General features: G+C 34.8%; 1 protein-coding gene across 2 annotated transcripts in view; it reads right to left on the bottom strand.

The window, feature by feature from the left end:
- The window catches only part of Col4a5 (collagen type IV alpha 5 chain), a 187,781-nt gene that overhangs the window by 125,621 nt on the left and 44,885 nt on the right, over positions 1 to 17,275 (bottom strand). For both annotated transcript variants that reach the window (XM_028767456.1, XM_028767457.1), the window contains exons 2-3: positions 5,217 to 5,276; positions 288 to 377 (exon numbers count right to left, since the gene is read on the bottom strand). In XM_028767456.1, the coding sequence (XP_028623289.1) occupies positions 288 to 377; positions 5,217 to 5,276 (150 nt within the window). The remainder of the gene's footprint in view (positions 1 to 287; positions 378 to 5,216; positions 5,277 to 17,275) is intronic.

The following is a 17,275-nucleotide window of genomic DNA, read 5'->3' as shown; positions in this document are numbered from 1 at the left end:
GTCTGGAAATATGGGAGGGGTTCGAGAGAGGGCAGCTTGGAGGAGCTTGAGGGAAGAAAGACAGGCGAGAAGGAGTGCAATCTATTTTAATTAAAAAGATATTTAAAACATAAATTCTGGGATAAATAAAGAATACAGAAAATAAGACTTCCTTCAACTCTATTGTTTGATTTAAGCACTATTTTCTCATTACAATTCTGTGAGCTTTTAGTTGACTTGCTAGCTTGTCCCACATTTAGGCTGATTTAATTCCTCTGCTATAGTGGATTGGCAACTGAAACAAATACCTTTTGTCCCCGAGGTCCTGGAGGCCCTTCTGGACCTGGAAATCCTGGTAAACCTGGATGCCCTTCTAAACCTGGAAATCCGCGTTCTCCCTGTAATTAAACAAGAATGTAAAGGAAAGTCATTTGTGAACTTTTAAGCACAGACATTAATTGTGTTTCAGAAAGTTCAAATGACTGTCAGATGAAAGTAACGTTAATATAATGATACTCTTTGTCCACAGTATGTACTAACATGGACAAGTCTGTAAAAGTGAGAAGAAAACTACAAATCATCCCAAATATATATCATATATAGTAAATATAACCTCTTTGTTACTTGTAGAGTTAGACAGTGTATCAGAGATAAAGTGAGAATATAATAACAACTGCTTTAACCTCGTTCAATTACAAAGAAGGCAAGCAGGGAAATTTAAGAATTTCACAATTTTAAGAGGTAGATTATCACAAATTATTAAATGGTTTGTTACTAGCAGAACTAGGATTAAAGCTCTGACTGCAAGTTCCACTCAGAAAGAAAAGTAAAAAGAAAACACAATCTAGTTCCACTACGTTTCACAAAGTACAAAATAGCTACATGTTGGGTTTTCAGCTCGCATTCAGAGCATATCTCTGTCAATGTCCAGAGTATTCTATGTGTAGTTTCAAAGTAAAAGTACTATCTGGGCTACAGAAACAAATGGGAATAAAACAAAGACTGAAAATAGAGAATGCAGGCCAGTGAAGTAGCTAGGCAGGCAAGGCCCGACTGAGTCCAATTCTCAGGAACCACAGAGTGGAAGAAGAGAGTTGACTTCTGCACTCAGACACTGTGACATGTACTCATACACACATACATACATACACACACACACACACACACACACACACACACAAGCACATGTTTGCACACACACACAGGCACACATACAGAGATATACACTAAATAAATAAATATAAAAATAAATGTTTAAAATTGTTATGTATTTTTGATTGCAGTAAAAATACATCATCTTTCCCCTTCCCTTTCCACCCTCCTGCCCCTCCCAGGTGCCCACCTTCCAATGCCCCCATAACCTCCCACTCAAATTGATAGCCTTTTTTCTTTAATTATTTTTGCTACATACATGTATGCATGTATATGTATGCACAAGTAAAACTTATAGAAGAAAATAGAGGATGCTAAAAGCTTAATTATGTTCATATCAATAAAATGTTATAACTTTTAATGTTATGTCCTGCAATTCTCTCCCATTAGAGACAGAAAAGCAGATGCTATACAGTAGCAAAAAAATTAGAAGAACAATTTTGAGACTTTCAAAGGTAGAACATTTGCTAAAGTTAAAAAAATACAACTTTCCTGTGCAAGAATGGGCTATAATTATGTCTTTTACCTAATTTCTTAAAATGAATAGTAAGAAAAGCTAACACTAGTGGTGTGCTTACATTTGCTTCATGGGTATTCATATAATCTTTTTAAATCATTATCGATTTGTGCTGTAATTTTCACACATTTATAAACTGAATGTGAAGTGGTTGCCTGTCCCTGAAAAGCAAACTTTAAAACGAACTTAGTCTGTTTGCTCATGTTTGAATTTTAAAAAATATTTAAAATAGTACTATTCCCCTTTCGCTATCTTTTAAATGTAAGTATTACTTAGATTCTTTTATTGCCTTTTCTCTTTCCCTGAAAAATTGAAAATAGTAATGGTAAGTTCTTATTAGCAACTCTCTTAAGCATTTCCTCAGGCACTTAAAACTCAAAGACTGTGAAAGTACCTCACCTGTTTTGAATGTTTTCTGTTTGCCAGAGACTGTTTAAACTCCTTCAGTGTTTTGTTTTATCTTACTTATTACTCCCCATTTTAAGACCAAAAAGTTATTATTTTCATTTCATGTGTGAAAAGTCATGACAGAGAAGTTTTATAATTTTCCTAAGTGTAAACTTGATATACACACAGAACACAGCTCATCTCAGTCAGAAATTTATGTTAATCTGGACACCACCTTCTCCTTCATCTCTACATGGAAACAATCGTGGCTTCTTCAACATTGTATGTATTCTTAGTGTCCAATAGAACAAATATTCAGTAAACATCAATTTATAAATGAGCATCCTTAATTTCTAGTGAGTGCTTTTTATTAAATCCAGAAAAAAGGTAGTATTTCAGATTTTGATAAATTATACAAAGGAAAACTATTTCATAATAAGTCTAGTTTATTTATTGTGTGCTGATAGATATCAAATCTACAGACTCAGATATAATATAAAAGCCAAGTATTCTACCGCCAGGCACATCCTATCTCACCAGTTTAAAGATTAATCGACTGATTACCGAAGATATAATCCCAAGATCTGGAGTTTAAAAACGCTTTATAACAGCACCCCTTAAAAAAGGGCCATTTTATAATAAAATAAACAATAAAAATGTTTCCTGAAAATGAGCATAAAATAGTTGTTTGTTCCTGTGTTGAGAGAGTGTCTCATGTAAGTTGACTGGCCTCCAACTTTCTGTGTACCTAGTATGGCCTTGAACTTCATGCTGCCTGAGTGCTAGTATGCCAGGCATATGTCACTACAGCTTCGAGGACAATGTAAAATTGTTGAGAAACACAATTGGCTGTGGACATAGGAAAAAATTAAGACAAAGTGTTATATTGTTAACTAGTGATAAATTATTTTCAGTTAGAATATTACAAACTGTGCAAGTTAAAGGCTATGTTTAGTGAAGAAATTAAAACAATGATACCTTCTTTTGTATAATACTTATTTTGCCTTTATAATTCTGTACCACAATGAGATAGTTGCCACATTATAATTAGAAGAAGTTTAGCTACTGTCAAAATGAAGATATATAGATCTGAAACTCCAGCTTGTAACAGAGCCACTTGGAGAGCCTGTCAAGACCAATTATTTTCCACCATTACCAGAATGAGATAGGTAACCTAGCTGTGGAGCCTGGAAATCTGCATTTATAACCAGCTCCAAGCCAAAAGTTTTATTATCACACTCCTTGGATAAACTGCTTTTTCGTTTTCAAATTTCGATTTTCTTTTTCATGTATTTGCCAGTGATCTGTGGTTACTACATGTTCACTGATTGTGAACAGGTCTTTCCTTTAAATTAATAAATATATGAACTTTATCTGCTTCAAATTCCAAAATGTAGCATCTATATTGTTTTAATGATTTTCCGTGATTCGTCTTTTTAATTATTGGCCATGTTTACTTGGTAAGCTTTAATTGCATGCTGTATATTATAGGTGATAGAAAGAGATACTAGGTTCTCTTATTTTTTCTCTAAAGAGCATTTCATTTTGTATGAAGTAGTTCGTGGCTGATTGGCTAAATGGAGTTTTATCCCTTCAACAGACAACAGTTAATCTATACTCCGTTATTTTAAGCATCTACTACTTGTTTTTATTAGACTCTGTAAATTTCCCTCTATAAATATAAAATCAAAACTTAACCAAAAATTTGAATGGGATTTTCAACTTTATTTTTTGTTCTGCGCTCTGTGCTGTCTTCTATTCCATCGTGTCTTTTATTTTTCCAGCCACTCTGGAGTCTGGAACCATTTTCCCTAGGTCATTGTGACTCTTTGCAAGAATGTATTCACCTTGCTGAGAACTATAAGCAATAATAACTACATAAATGTAAATTCTCCAAGTACACTTCCTTTCCTTAAAAGACAATCCCTTTCACTTTCTTCCTTCCTCTGTGATCTGAAATGAATCCCTTTTAATACTTTGGCACTATAGAAAGCATTCTTGTTGCAAAGCTACTCCCCTAAAAATGTTATTTAGACCAGCATTTAATAACTGTTAGGATAATACGTTCTGCTGGGGGTAATGTGTTACATGACAGAATGGAACTTGTAAATAAGATTCTATAAAATAAATAAATGAAATTATTATTGACACTAGGACTTTTAAGCATCTTTTACTACACGAATGAATACTTCTATGTCTAAGAAACTGGAATATTCACTAAAGATTTGATCCCTAACTTCATATATAATTAGTAATAGTTGTTTACTCATTAAAAATATTTATTGAGTTACAAAGAGGAGAGAGTAATGTAAGATCCCTGTCTCATAGTATAATTCTCTTGTCTGTAATTCATTATCTTGTTTTAAATTTCTAATTTGATGTCAGTTACTGACACACAGACAAATAAGGCACTGGAAGACAAATGCCAACAAGTTAGATGTCATCTGAGGTGTATTTTGTCTAGACTGAGAGCTAGAGTTTATTATTATTATTATTATTATTATTATTATTATTATTATTATAAAATCACTGTTAGACTGGGTATGATGGCTCACATCTTTAATCTCAGCACTCAGGAGGCAGAGGCAGGTTGTTCTGTGTGAATTCAAGGCTAGGCTAGTCTACATAGTGAGCTCCAAGCCACCTAGGGCTAAAAAAGAGACCCTATCCAAAACAAAACAGAACAGAATGATTTCTTTGTAAAGCAATAGATGTTTAGAAAGGACTTTTATCCATATTTAATTTTGTTTAGTCTCACCAAACTCTGCTTCCTGTTCCCTGCCCATTTCCTTGTCTTTTTCCAAGATGCATCCCAAGAATGTTTGGTCACTTTTCAGTAGCTTCTGTGGCTTTGTTGTTGCTAAATCTTTTTGTTTGTTTGTTTTTTAAGGAACTAGTAATGTGGCACAGTTGTAAGCTGCTTGCTTACATTGTGCTAAGCCGTGGATCCAATTCCCAGCAGAAAATAAAATGTAACAGAACTTATGTGTACTAAGCCTAAAATATTTATCATATGTTTTATTGAGATGTTTGCTGATTCTTTCACAGTCTAATCTTTATAAGTTCCAACTCTAAATTAGGCAGTGCAGTAGAATCTATTTTATTTATTTGGGTACTGATAGAAGCCTAGTTTGTATAATTAATTTACAAATAGTATTTGATTGTTTTACTCAGAATTTACCTTTTCTCCTTTTATACCACCGCAGGCACATTTTGATCCAGGAGAACATCCATGGCAGGCCTGTAGGAGGAAAAAGGGAAAATCATTAAATACAAACTTAACAGAAAGTCTCTCACTTAGAAATCAACTTAAGACAGCAATTCAAACTTGGAAAATCAATACAAGAAAAAATATGAAAGGAGTTGTATAAATGACAATGGCCTTTTTTAGTCAAGATTTTTTGTATGCATTTCTTTTTCAACTCATAATGAGCAAATAAACGTTTTATAATTTTAAACTAATAAATATCTCTTCATTTTTTACACGTATTTAAGTGTGTGTATGTGTGTGTGAGTGTGTTGCACACATGTTCTACAATATGTGTGGTGTTTAGAAAACAATATGAAGCAGTCTGACTTTTCCAATTACTCCGTGAGTTTCAGGGATAAAAATCAAGTTGCTGGATTTGGTCGATAGCTCCTTTACATGTTGAGAAATATGTTTTTGCTTTTGTTTCTGTTTTCTTAAAAAAAGAGGCTCTCCTCTACCTAGCCCTGGCCATCCAGGAACTCAGTATGTAGGCCAGGCTGGACTTGCACTCACAGAGATGCCCCCGCCCCGCCCCCGGCCCCCCCCCCCCTGCCTCTGCCTCTGGAGTGCTGGAACTAACGGTGTGTGCCACCATGTTCAGCTGAGAAATATCTTTTTAAAGATGCTAAAATGAAAATAAAATTCATAAGACATTCTGGTTGATATGGTTTGTCACTGGTCCAGGTTGTAAGAACACCTTTTTTTTTTTCTTTTTCTTCTAAGATCATTTGCAATGAACCACCTCTCAGTCTGTAGCAGCGCATGACCTTGGAAACTAGCCAAAAATAGCTACCACTTGATGTCAGCTTACTTCTCCGCATTCACAAGTGGATCATAAAGCATCTAATGCTGTATTTTATCTCCTTTTTCCCTTTGTGCCTGCTCTTTCATCACTAATAGCTCAATTCTTAACCATTCCAAGCTTCACACAAAGGCTAGAGGCTCTGAATTCAACCACACTAGGGAGTAATGTTCTGGAGCCAGAAAAGTATCATTCTCTACTATAAAAACACCTAGCGAATGGGAAGATAGTAAGTGACATTCTAACATCCCAAACCATACACTACTGTACAGCTGAAATGCATAGGAAAAAAACCCAACAGGAATTACAATAATATATGCAAACAACACAGTATTTATGTACAAGAAAGTCGAACATATTTTGTCAAACTGACTACTGAAAGCATCGTACAAGGAAAACAGAAAATGCTGTTAATCAAGGTTTCATCTTCAGCACCTGTGGTTTAACAAGCACGGTAGCCTCCTACCTCATCTTCCATGTTTTCCTTCCTCTAGTTACTACTGGAGAATCTCCCTGAATCTTTATCATTTAACTTCAGCTCAAACTAGATGCCACCATCCTGTTGGAATCCGTTTTCCTGGTTATAAAAGAGTGTGTTCCAGTAAAAGAACACTCTGACACTTAAACTTAAAGTCTGTTATTATGTTGAATATATATACTTTTTTATCAACTTGACACCCGCTAGAGTCATTTGGAAAGGGAGACTCAATTGAGAAAATGACCCCTTATGGAGCAGTTTCCTCAAAAGTGATGTATTTGGGAGGGCCCAGCCCACTGTGAGAAATGTCATATCTGGGCAGGTCATGAGTTGTATAAGAAAGCAAGCTGAACAAGCCAGAAGAAAAACCTAATAAGCATCACTCCTCCATGAGCTCTATTTCAGTGCCTGTCTCCAGGTTCCTTCCTGCTTTGACTTGCTGCCCTGACTTCCCTCAGTAATGGACTAAGTGACAGTGGTTGGAGCATGAAAGCAAAACAACCCCCCTCCTCTCCAAGTTACCTTTGATCATGGACTTTAGCACAGTAATAGGAAGCAAACTAGATGGTTATGCATTCATTGCTAGTATACACAGGGGCAGAGATTGTATTATTTTCAGTATTACACTTTAACTACATTATAGGTTTAGTGAGACACATTCATCAAATGAGAAGGGTTATTATTGAAGGCAAGAAGACTTGTTAGGCACAAGATATAAATATAAATAAACTCATATAAAACACTAAGTTTAGGAACAGATGGTAACATAAAATATGTAATTCTGGCTTATGCAAAGATATATTATTGATTCTAACCTATGAATTTACAAATTTAGAAGCCATACATTTACTAATTCTTGAGATAAGAATAGTCAACAATTATAACACATGAATTAGATTGTACATATTGTCAACACTCAATTACCTAATTAATAGAAGAACAAAGGGTAATGCTTTTCTACAATGGATACTGATATAATAATATTTGACATTGGAAGTGTATTTACGTTTTAAGTAGGAATATATGCAGTGGAAATTTTTTTATAAATTAAAAATAACATCTTTTGCATTTTCAGACATTTGTAATAAATTTTCCTCTGAATAGAGATTATACTCCCAAAAGAATACAAAGACAACTAATAGAATCTTATTGATAAATATAAAACAATATGAACTACCATTACATATATATTTGCACTTCTCAATAATAACTCCTAAATATTAAAATAAAGTGTATAAACAAATAAAACATTTTATATACTTGTAGCATTCCTTATATTTGATGTTTCTCAAAATTAATCATTCATCATATTAAAGTTAATTATCAACAAACATGAAGTATGCTTTAGAGAGAAAACTCCTTAAAACGTTTAATAATATAGGGCTAGAGAGATGCCTCACAGGTTAAGAACACTGGCTGCCCTTCCAGAGGACCTAGTTTCAATTTCCAGACCCCACATGGCAATTCACAATTGTCTGCAACTCCAGTTCCTGGGAGTCAAAACAATGAACATAAAATAAAATTAAATAATTTTTTAAATTTAAGAATTATAAAAATTTTGTTTGAATTTAATTTAAAAATTTAAGCTATAATCTGTTTATGCCAAATAAGTTATGTTTTTAAATAGGACTTTGTTATTCTTAGGGGGTGGGGACAATATCAAAAAAAGCCAAAGTCATTGTAACACACACACCAACCACCAGATGGCACTTTCCATGCAGTTATTAATGGGCAACCTTAAGGACCATATCTCATTAGTATATATCTCATTAGATGGAACAGCTTTTGATTTTTAGGCAGTATCTACTCATTGACAAAGTATCTAGTAAGCACAAAGCACAGTAGTGTATCTATGAGTGGTACAAAAACTGTGTAGACGTGGGTGCTTGCTGCTTTTAAGGAGCTTGCAATCTAGTAAGAATCTAGTCATTAACAAATGAAAATGGAATTTAAGTTAAATGGAATAATGCTATAGCAGTAATGAAAAAACAAATAACATTTAAGAAAATATATCGTGATCTTTCTGTAGCATCTGATTCATTATGAGAACATGGATATATTGTCTATATACTCTAATGTTTTTTCTTGTTTATGACAGATATGAATAATATGATTTCCCTCAGTAGACTACTCTTTAACTGCTGTTCTATAGGATTCACCAAGTAAAAGAAAATGTCTGGTATCAATGGTTATTAGAGTTAATAAAGACAATTCCCTTGAGGCTTAGAATTATTAATAACACTTGAAAGGATAGGCAGAAAAACTTTCTAAAGGAAAAAAGTAACTATTACACCACGCAATACAATTAAAGACAAATTTAGCGGAGGCCAATAGTGAGATAAAATGAATATTACATATCGTAATTCAAAAGATTTCCTAAGCCCACATGTAAACTATAATCGAAAAGTATTGTTTATTGGCTTCTTTCTGGGGCAGAGTTATGTCTCAGACTAACCCAGAACTTGTCCCTCTCTTGTTTCAGCCCCCACAAATTCTAGTTTGATTGCTTCAGTACTGTGGGGGAGAGTTTATTTTTACAAAATCATAGAAGATTGTTAATGTATGATAATTATGGATATATAGTCATCTTTTTTTATTTTTAACTGAGAGAAAATAAAGAAAAATTAATCAAAATGTATATTATAGCACATTAAAATATATCATAAAACTATCATAACTAAAACAGTATGGAACTGCTCAAAAATTTACTGCTCAAAAATAATCAATCACTAAGTGGGTGTTAGGATAAGTATAGAAAATCATTTTAGAACTGAAAATATGAAAATAAAACTTATTAGATTATTACTTGCAGTGCTTTGGGCATTGTCACCTTTTGCAGATTGAAATATTTATTTGTACATAATGAAGTATCTTGAGAGTAAGACACAAGTGTGAACAAAGTACATTTATATTCATTCCATGTACACCTTCAACCTCCTCCAAAGCAGTGCCACCAACTGGGAGCCTAATGTTCAACTATTAGAGCGTGTGTGAGCTATCCTTCACTCAAGCCACAGTTCTTAGACATTGGAAAAAGAGAAACCCAGATTATCTACTCACATCTTAATCTTTGGAGCTAAGAACCTCAAATGAGATACAACGTGTGACATTTGTCTTTCTAGCTTTCTGTTATCTCATTCAATACAATCTTTCCTAATTCTACCTATGTATCTGACAAGTTTGTGGTTTCATTTTGTATTTAAAAACTGAATAGTATTCCATAGTGCAAATATACCACTATTTTCATTAACCATTCATTGGATGAAGGGCAATTGAGGTGGTTTTTATTTTCTAGATATTTTGAATAGAGCAGAAATAAACATGGCTGAGCTAGTATCTGTGGACTAAGATGTTGAGTCATTTGACCATGTGCCAAGAAGTGGTATTCCTGAGTCATATGGTAAATTTATTTTTAGCTTTTTGAGAATTCTCCACACTGATTTCGAGTGGCTGAACCAGTTCCCAATACCACCAACAGCATTTGTTTTGTTGATCTTTGCCATTCTTACTGGGGTAAAACAAAAATCTCGAACTTTATTTGACAAACATTTACCCAGTGGCTAGGTACAATGAACATTTTTAAGCTGTTTATTTGCCATCTTTTCTTCTTTTGAGACCTTTCTCTTTTCTTGTCTGTTATTTTAAAAGGGTCATTTGGGTTTGTTTGTTTGCTTGCTTGCTTGCTCATTTTCATCCTTTGCTTTTTTTTTATATTTGGAATATTAAATCTCTGTCCGATGCACAGCTGACAAACAATCTCATTCTGTAGGCTTCCTCTTCACCTGGTTGATTGTTTCTTTAGCCAGCCAGAAGTTCCATTTGTCATTTGTTGGCATCACCTGAGAGGCTGTGCCAGAGCCTGACCAATACAGATGTGGATGTATACAGCCAAACATTGGACTAAGTGTGGGCACCCCAAGGGAGGAGTTAGGGGAAGGGCTGAAGGAGCAGAAGGGGATTGAAACCCCATAGGAAGAACAACAATATCAACTAACCTGGACCCCACCCCGGAGCTCCCAGGGACTAAACCACCAACCAAAGAGTATACATGGAGTGACCCATGGCTCCAGCCGCATATGTAGCAGAGGATACCCTTATCTGGCATCAATAGGGGAAACCCCTTAGTCCTGTGAAGGCTTGATGCCCCAATGGAGGGGAATGCTAGGGCAGTGAGGTGGGAGAGGGTGGGTGAGTGGTGGAGCACACTCATAGATACACGAGGGAGGGGATAGGGGGTTTGCAGAGGGGAAACCAGGAAGGAGAATAACATTTGAAATGTAAATAAATAAAATAATTAGATAGATAGATAGACAGATAGACAGATAGACAGATGGTTACATAGATAAAGTGTAGAATACAAGCTGAAAACATTGTGGATAAATGGAATCTTATTCAGAAAAATTTTCCTATACTTATGTCATATAGGGGAGCTTCTGTTTTCTTCCATCAGTTTCAGTGTTTCAGGTTTCACACTGAGGCCTTTTGATCCACTTGTAGTTAGTTTTTGAGTATGAAGATAAATAAGGATCTAATTTCATTCTGCATCTGGACATCCATGTGTTTTGAAGAATACAACTTTATTTGTAATGCTTCTGATTGTAATTTAATTACTGCGTTTCACCCTTCCCCTTTATCCTTCCAAACTGCCCCATATACTTCCTCCCTACTCTCCTTTATGTTCTTGAACATCTAGTTTCCACATCCCAATTTGTTGAAGATACTTTCTTTTCTCCAGGTTATATTTTTGGCATCCCTGTCCAATATAAAGTGGCTGAATATGAAGTACTTATATTTAGTTCTTCAATTTCTTTCTATTTGGTCTATATCTGATTTCTTTTTTACCAGCATTGTTCATTTTGCTCAGGGTTGTGTTGGCTATCCTAGGTATTTCATGGCTCCATATGAATTTTTAGATACTTTTTCTTAAAATGGGCACCATATTAAAAAGTTAAAATTATGAAAAATTAAAACATTGGAGTGCATATTCCTGATATTTGTTTAGTCAGTCCCTCTTAGAAAATTCATGAAAAAAGCCTGAGAGATGGTTAAGCAGTTAAGTATACTTGCTGCTTTTGCAGAGGGGTAGAGTTTAATTGCCAGTACCCATGTCAGAGGCTCATGGCCAGCTATAACTTCACCTGCAGGGAAATCTACAATCTCTTCTGGTCCACATAAACACACATGTGCATATGCCATTCACTCACACACATACAGACACACACAGACACACACATACAAATAAAATAATGCAAATCTCCTTTTTCTAAGACTAAAAATTGCCAGAATTAAAAACTCAGATTATTCTGAGTTAATTAACCCAGACCCAGAAAGACAAACATGGCATATATTCATACGTAGATATTAGTTGAAAACTGCTACAATCCACTGACCCAAAGAACCTAAGAAACAAGGAGGACTTGAGGGGGAACACTTGAATCTCACTGAGAAGAGGAAATAGAATAGACATCTTAGGTGGACAGAGGATTGGATGCGGTGGGGATAGGAAAAGGAAGAAGCAGGTGAGGAGAGGACAGAGGGAGAGCATACTGGGAGAAACCCTAGCTAAGAATTCTATCAATGGGACATATGAAGCCTGAATTGCTCATTTCCTGTCACCACGCAAGATTTCCAGTGGAGGGATTGGGACACCAACCCAGCCATAAAACCTTCTACCTATAATTTTTCCTCCCTACAAGATGTGCAAGATTAAAGTTGAAGCAGTAATTGAGGGCCCAACTTGAGATCCATGCTATGAGAGAGTCCACCTCTCATACTAGTATCAGCAGCCTCGCTCAACTGTCTGTCATCTGAGAGGCTTCACCCAGCAGCTTTATGGTAACTGATGAAGAGACCCATAATCATTAGGCAGAGCTTGGGAAATCTTGCAGAAGAGAGGGATGAAGGATTGTAGGACCCAAAGAGGTCAAGGATACCAAAACAAAACCCACAGAATCAACTAACATGAGACCATAGGGGCTCTCAGAGACCAAAATGCCAACCAAAGGGCACACATAGGACTCTCTTAGGCCTTCTGCGCATATGGGTAGCTTGGTCTTCATTTGGGACTCCTAAAAGGAGCTATCTCTGACTCTGTGCTCACATTTGGAACCCTTTCTATAATCCTGGACTGCCTTGTCTAGCTTGAATAGAAACTGCAACTTGATATGTCAAGGCTGGCTGATATCAATAGGAGACTTCCCCTTCTGAAGAGAAAAGGAAGAGGAGTGGAAGAGGGCAAAGAGTTGAGGGGAGACTACAGTGAGAATATACACTAAATTAATTTTTAAAAATTTTAAAAACTATCAGAATAAAAATGAAAATAATTAATGGGGTAAATACACACACATATATCCTTTATAAGAAATGGGATTCATAAACACACTGTACTTATATATGCTATATATATATGCATATCTACTTATCTATATCTATCTATCTATCTATCTATCTATCTATCTATCTATCCCTCATACCTTATTACGAAGATATACACTTCAATTTTAAAATAGGCAAGGAATGTGAATAGTTATTTACTTTAAAGAGTCATATGCAGAAAACATGTTTAAAAATACTCATATTATTAGCCATTAGGGAAATGAAAACCAAAAACATTATGAAATACAAATTCATACATACTAGCTAGCTCTAGTTTAAAAAGACAGACAATAATAACATTACTGAGAATGAAGCCTAGATAGAATACTCATGTATTCCTGGTAGGGTTGCAGAACAATATAACCTCATTAGAACAGTCTAACACTTAATAAATCAATTAAACACATTAAGCAAACTATTCCATTTTTAGGCATATATTTAAGAAAATTAGAAATATGTCTCTAAAATCCCTTATATATGACATTACAAATTACAAAACATCATTACAAATAATATTCCAAAACAGAGAAAACAAGCCAGATATACATCAAGATGAACTGAATAAATAAAATGAAGTGTATATATAGTCAATGAAATATCATTTCACAATAAAGAGGAGAAAAGTATTGTTTCGTGCTACCACATCCATGAACGTTGGAAATACTGTGTTAAGTAAAAAACACAAATACAAAATTTTATACTGATATGAGTTTACTTATATTAAATGTTGAGAATATATTGAATTACACAAACAAGCAGACTGGTAGTTGTCTGTGGCTGATGTCAGTGGAAAGAAAAAGCTAAGAGATGTGTTTTTCTCACCATATTGATAAAAAGGTTCAAAAATCACCTGGGGGATAGTTGTAAAATTCTGTATATATTCTATGAAACTACTGAACATATGCTTTGAATAGAAAAACTGAATACTGTGTAAATTATATATCAAAGATGCTGATTAAAATTCAAGTAAAGAAATAAAATATAGGAAGGTCATCTTGTCAACAACTAAGAAAATATTAAGACATTTCTTTACTTGAAAAGTCAGTGAGCTTACCCCAGGGTTATGGGATGTTCCTAAAAATATGAGACTTCTGAATAGGACCTAAGAATGCAGTCCTATATCCCAGGCTTCCATAATCTCCCATTTCCACAGGGTGATGCTAAGCATATGCCATGAACCTTCATACTGGTTGCATGACTTACTGTTGCTGAAGAGAAGTTGGAACTTCCACATCTCATAATGAGTAGCAACTCTGTTTTTCTTGAGATCAAGTGTTTTTAATACAGTGATAGGTAAACTCATCTGTCTTTTCTTGGAAATTACTAGAGCTCTCACCAGTTCTCAAGCCATTTTTTTTTCTAAAACATCTTTGAAAATAATGATTACTGGGAGAACAGCTCCTCTCCTCTGAAGATGTACAGAAGAGGCTCATGGAATATTTTCTTCAAACATCATCTTGACATTTCAAATTTCAAGAGAATGAACAAAAGCAGGCTATGAACAACTACAAAAGATATGTGCCTTTAAAATTACTAATTTTATTCAGGTGATATTTTATTAGGCTAATGTCGGACATAATTTGTGGTGAGGTTTTTAGGTATATGGTGTTTTGCTGTCATCTGTAAATTACTTTTAAATAATCGTTGCACACACAAAGAAACACTGGACCCCAAGAGACAGAAGAATAAAGCAAACACAACAAAATACTAAGTCTAGATGAAGATATAATTGTTTTCATTACATATTCTTATTATGTTTGAAAATGCTAGTAAAATCTTAGGTAAGAACATTGAGGAAAATGTTGGAAACAAATATCCTTAGAACTTCAAAAAAGGAAGCAAATTTCAGAATACATGATATGATGTTTATCAGAGACATCAAAAGCCTAAGATTACATAGAAAGGTTGAAATAAAAGAAGAAGCTAGGCACAATAATAACCAAAGAAAGCTGGTATCACTACATTAATTTTAGACAAAATGGATTTTAAGGCAAAACACATTACAAAAGATAAAACAAGGTCACTTCAATGATAAAAGTTTTGGTTCACAAGGAAGATTCTGTTTAAAATACACTAAATTATGTTGTTGTTTTTTTTTAGATTCTTTTTTTTATTGGATGTTTTATTTACATTTCCTATGTTGTCCCCTTACCCCATCCCCCACCCACCCAGGAACCCCCAATCCCCTCACCCCTCCTCCTCCTTCTCTGTGGATGTAACCTCTATCTACCCCCCCACTCCCACCTCCCCACCCTCAAAATTCCCACCCCCTGGGGCATCCAGCCTTCATGCAGTCAAGGTTCTCTTCTTCCACCTATGCCCAGCAGGGCCCTCCACTCTTACATATTCAACTGAAGCTCTGGATCCCTCCCTAAGTGCTCCCAGGCTGGTGGTTTAGACCCTGAATCCCAGAAATTTATTAAAAGCAACCATACACTGTAGTCTAAAGATCATATACAACATAATTCAGCATAATTCTATTGAGCTTGAGGAAAGGATTCAAATTTAACCAAACAATACTAGAGAACAGATAAAATTGTTACCAAATTTACAGAGGACTGAATGTAAGTTACAGATTGTTTTTTACCAACAAGTATATAAGTAAAAATGCTACATAATACATGGTGAAGTTGGATTTAATATAAACACTAGCAATTTCTGAAAGGAAAGAAAATTTTGGAAAAGAAACACAAACGTCACGCAGATTAAATGACTGGAGGGATAGAAAATTCAAAAGAATTTCTTCGGAAAATAGTTTAATAAAGTTGCTGAGTATACATCGATATATTTACACAAATTAGATTTTTTTATATGTCAGAAAATAGCAAAGAGCCTGCTTACAGAGATGCTTCAGTGTAGTCTTCTAGGCTAGAAAAAAAAATGTCAGGAAAACAAATACACTATAGCACTTGTTGAAAGAAAAATGGCTTAATAAATGAGTTACATGGGTAACTGTAGTAACTGAGAACTATAACCAAAGTCCTTTAATTACAATAAACAGCATATCAATAACAATCACATACTCAAAATATGAAAACACAACTTACTGATTTACTTGAAAATGGTATAACATTGGAAGAAAACTGGAAAAAGTAATATAGGTGTTGATAAAAATATATTTGCACATTATTTGACTGATTGTGGAATTCTAAAGTGATAAAGAAGAGAACTGATGATTTTCAGTACAAGTTATACTTTTGGGCCATAGGTATCCAATACCTATGTCATTCCAACATGCAATGGCTCTTCTTGTGAGTTTAAGACACTATTAAAAGACGTTATTTTAATTTAGTTTTATATTTTAGTGCGCGTGTGTGTGTGTGTGTGTGTGTGTGTGTGTGTGTGTGTATTTATCTCTATCCATACCATGTGTGTGCCTGGTGCCTATGGAGACCAGAATAAGGATTTGTATACCATAGTTGTGAGCTGCCATATGGATGCTGGGGAGTGAACCTAGTTCCTGTGGAAGATCATCCACTGCTCTTAACTGCTGATTGACTCACCTACCTAGGCCAAGACATTTTTAAAGATTGGATTTAAAAGAAACAAGTTGTCATGAACCTGACAATACAACACAAAATCTCCATTGAAAGGACAACTGTTAAATCACTTATCATTGAACTCAAAGTTAAAACTTTTGAATATTTTTTACAACTTTCCATTGATATTCTATCACAAGCCATAAACACATCATATATCTTTGTAATAAATGCTTACAATAAAAGTGTTAGAAGAGTTGTAATAGATTTTATAAATTAACTAATGAGCTCCTATCACTTTAAATGTGAAAATATTCAGAGCCCATCAGTAACAGAGGCAGAGCCAGAATCATTCCCTTGACTTCTCCAATACTTCAAATTGATTCTCACTTGCTTACAAATTCTGAGCAAAAGCCAAGACATTTTGCCAGATTTTCTATGAAGTGGAAACATTTTCTTCTCACTATAATGGAAGTTTTCTTTAAAAATCAAATTATTGCTGAACACATTAATCAGTTGGAAAGCCTTTTAACCAAAACAGCACCTGCCAGTTTCTCCATATTCAGAGCTAAAAATATTAAGTGGCTCTCTAAAATATGATGCAGACACAGGACACAGGGGAGGCTGCTTAGAGGGTAAGGCTCTTCCATACAGATGTGAGGAACTGAGGTCAAATCCTCACTACCTATCAGTGCAGTAGTGTGTATCTGACTTCCCAGTGCTTCTACAGCAAGATGGGCAGTAGAGACAGGAGAATTCCTAGAAGCTCAAAAGTCCAGCTAGGCTGGTGTGTGCAGAACGAGAGAGAGAGAGAGAGAGAGAGAGAGAGAGAGAGAGAGAGAGAGAGAGAGAGAGA

This window comes from Grammomys surdaster, unplaced genomic scaffold, assembly GCF_004785775.1.
Source record: "Grammomys surdaster isolate TR1022 unplaced genomic scaffold, NIH_TR_1.0 173, whole genome shotgun sequence".
NCBI lineage: Eukaryota > Metazoa > Chordata > Mammalia > Rodentia > Muridae > Grammomys > Grammomys surdaster.
This window is presented reverse-complemented; position numbering and strand designations above follow the sequence as displayed.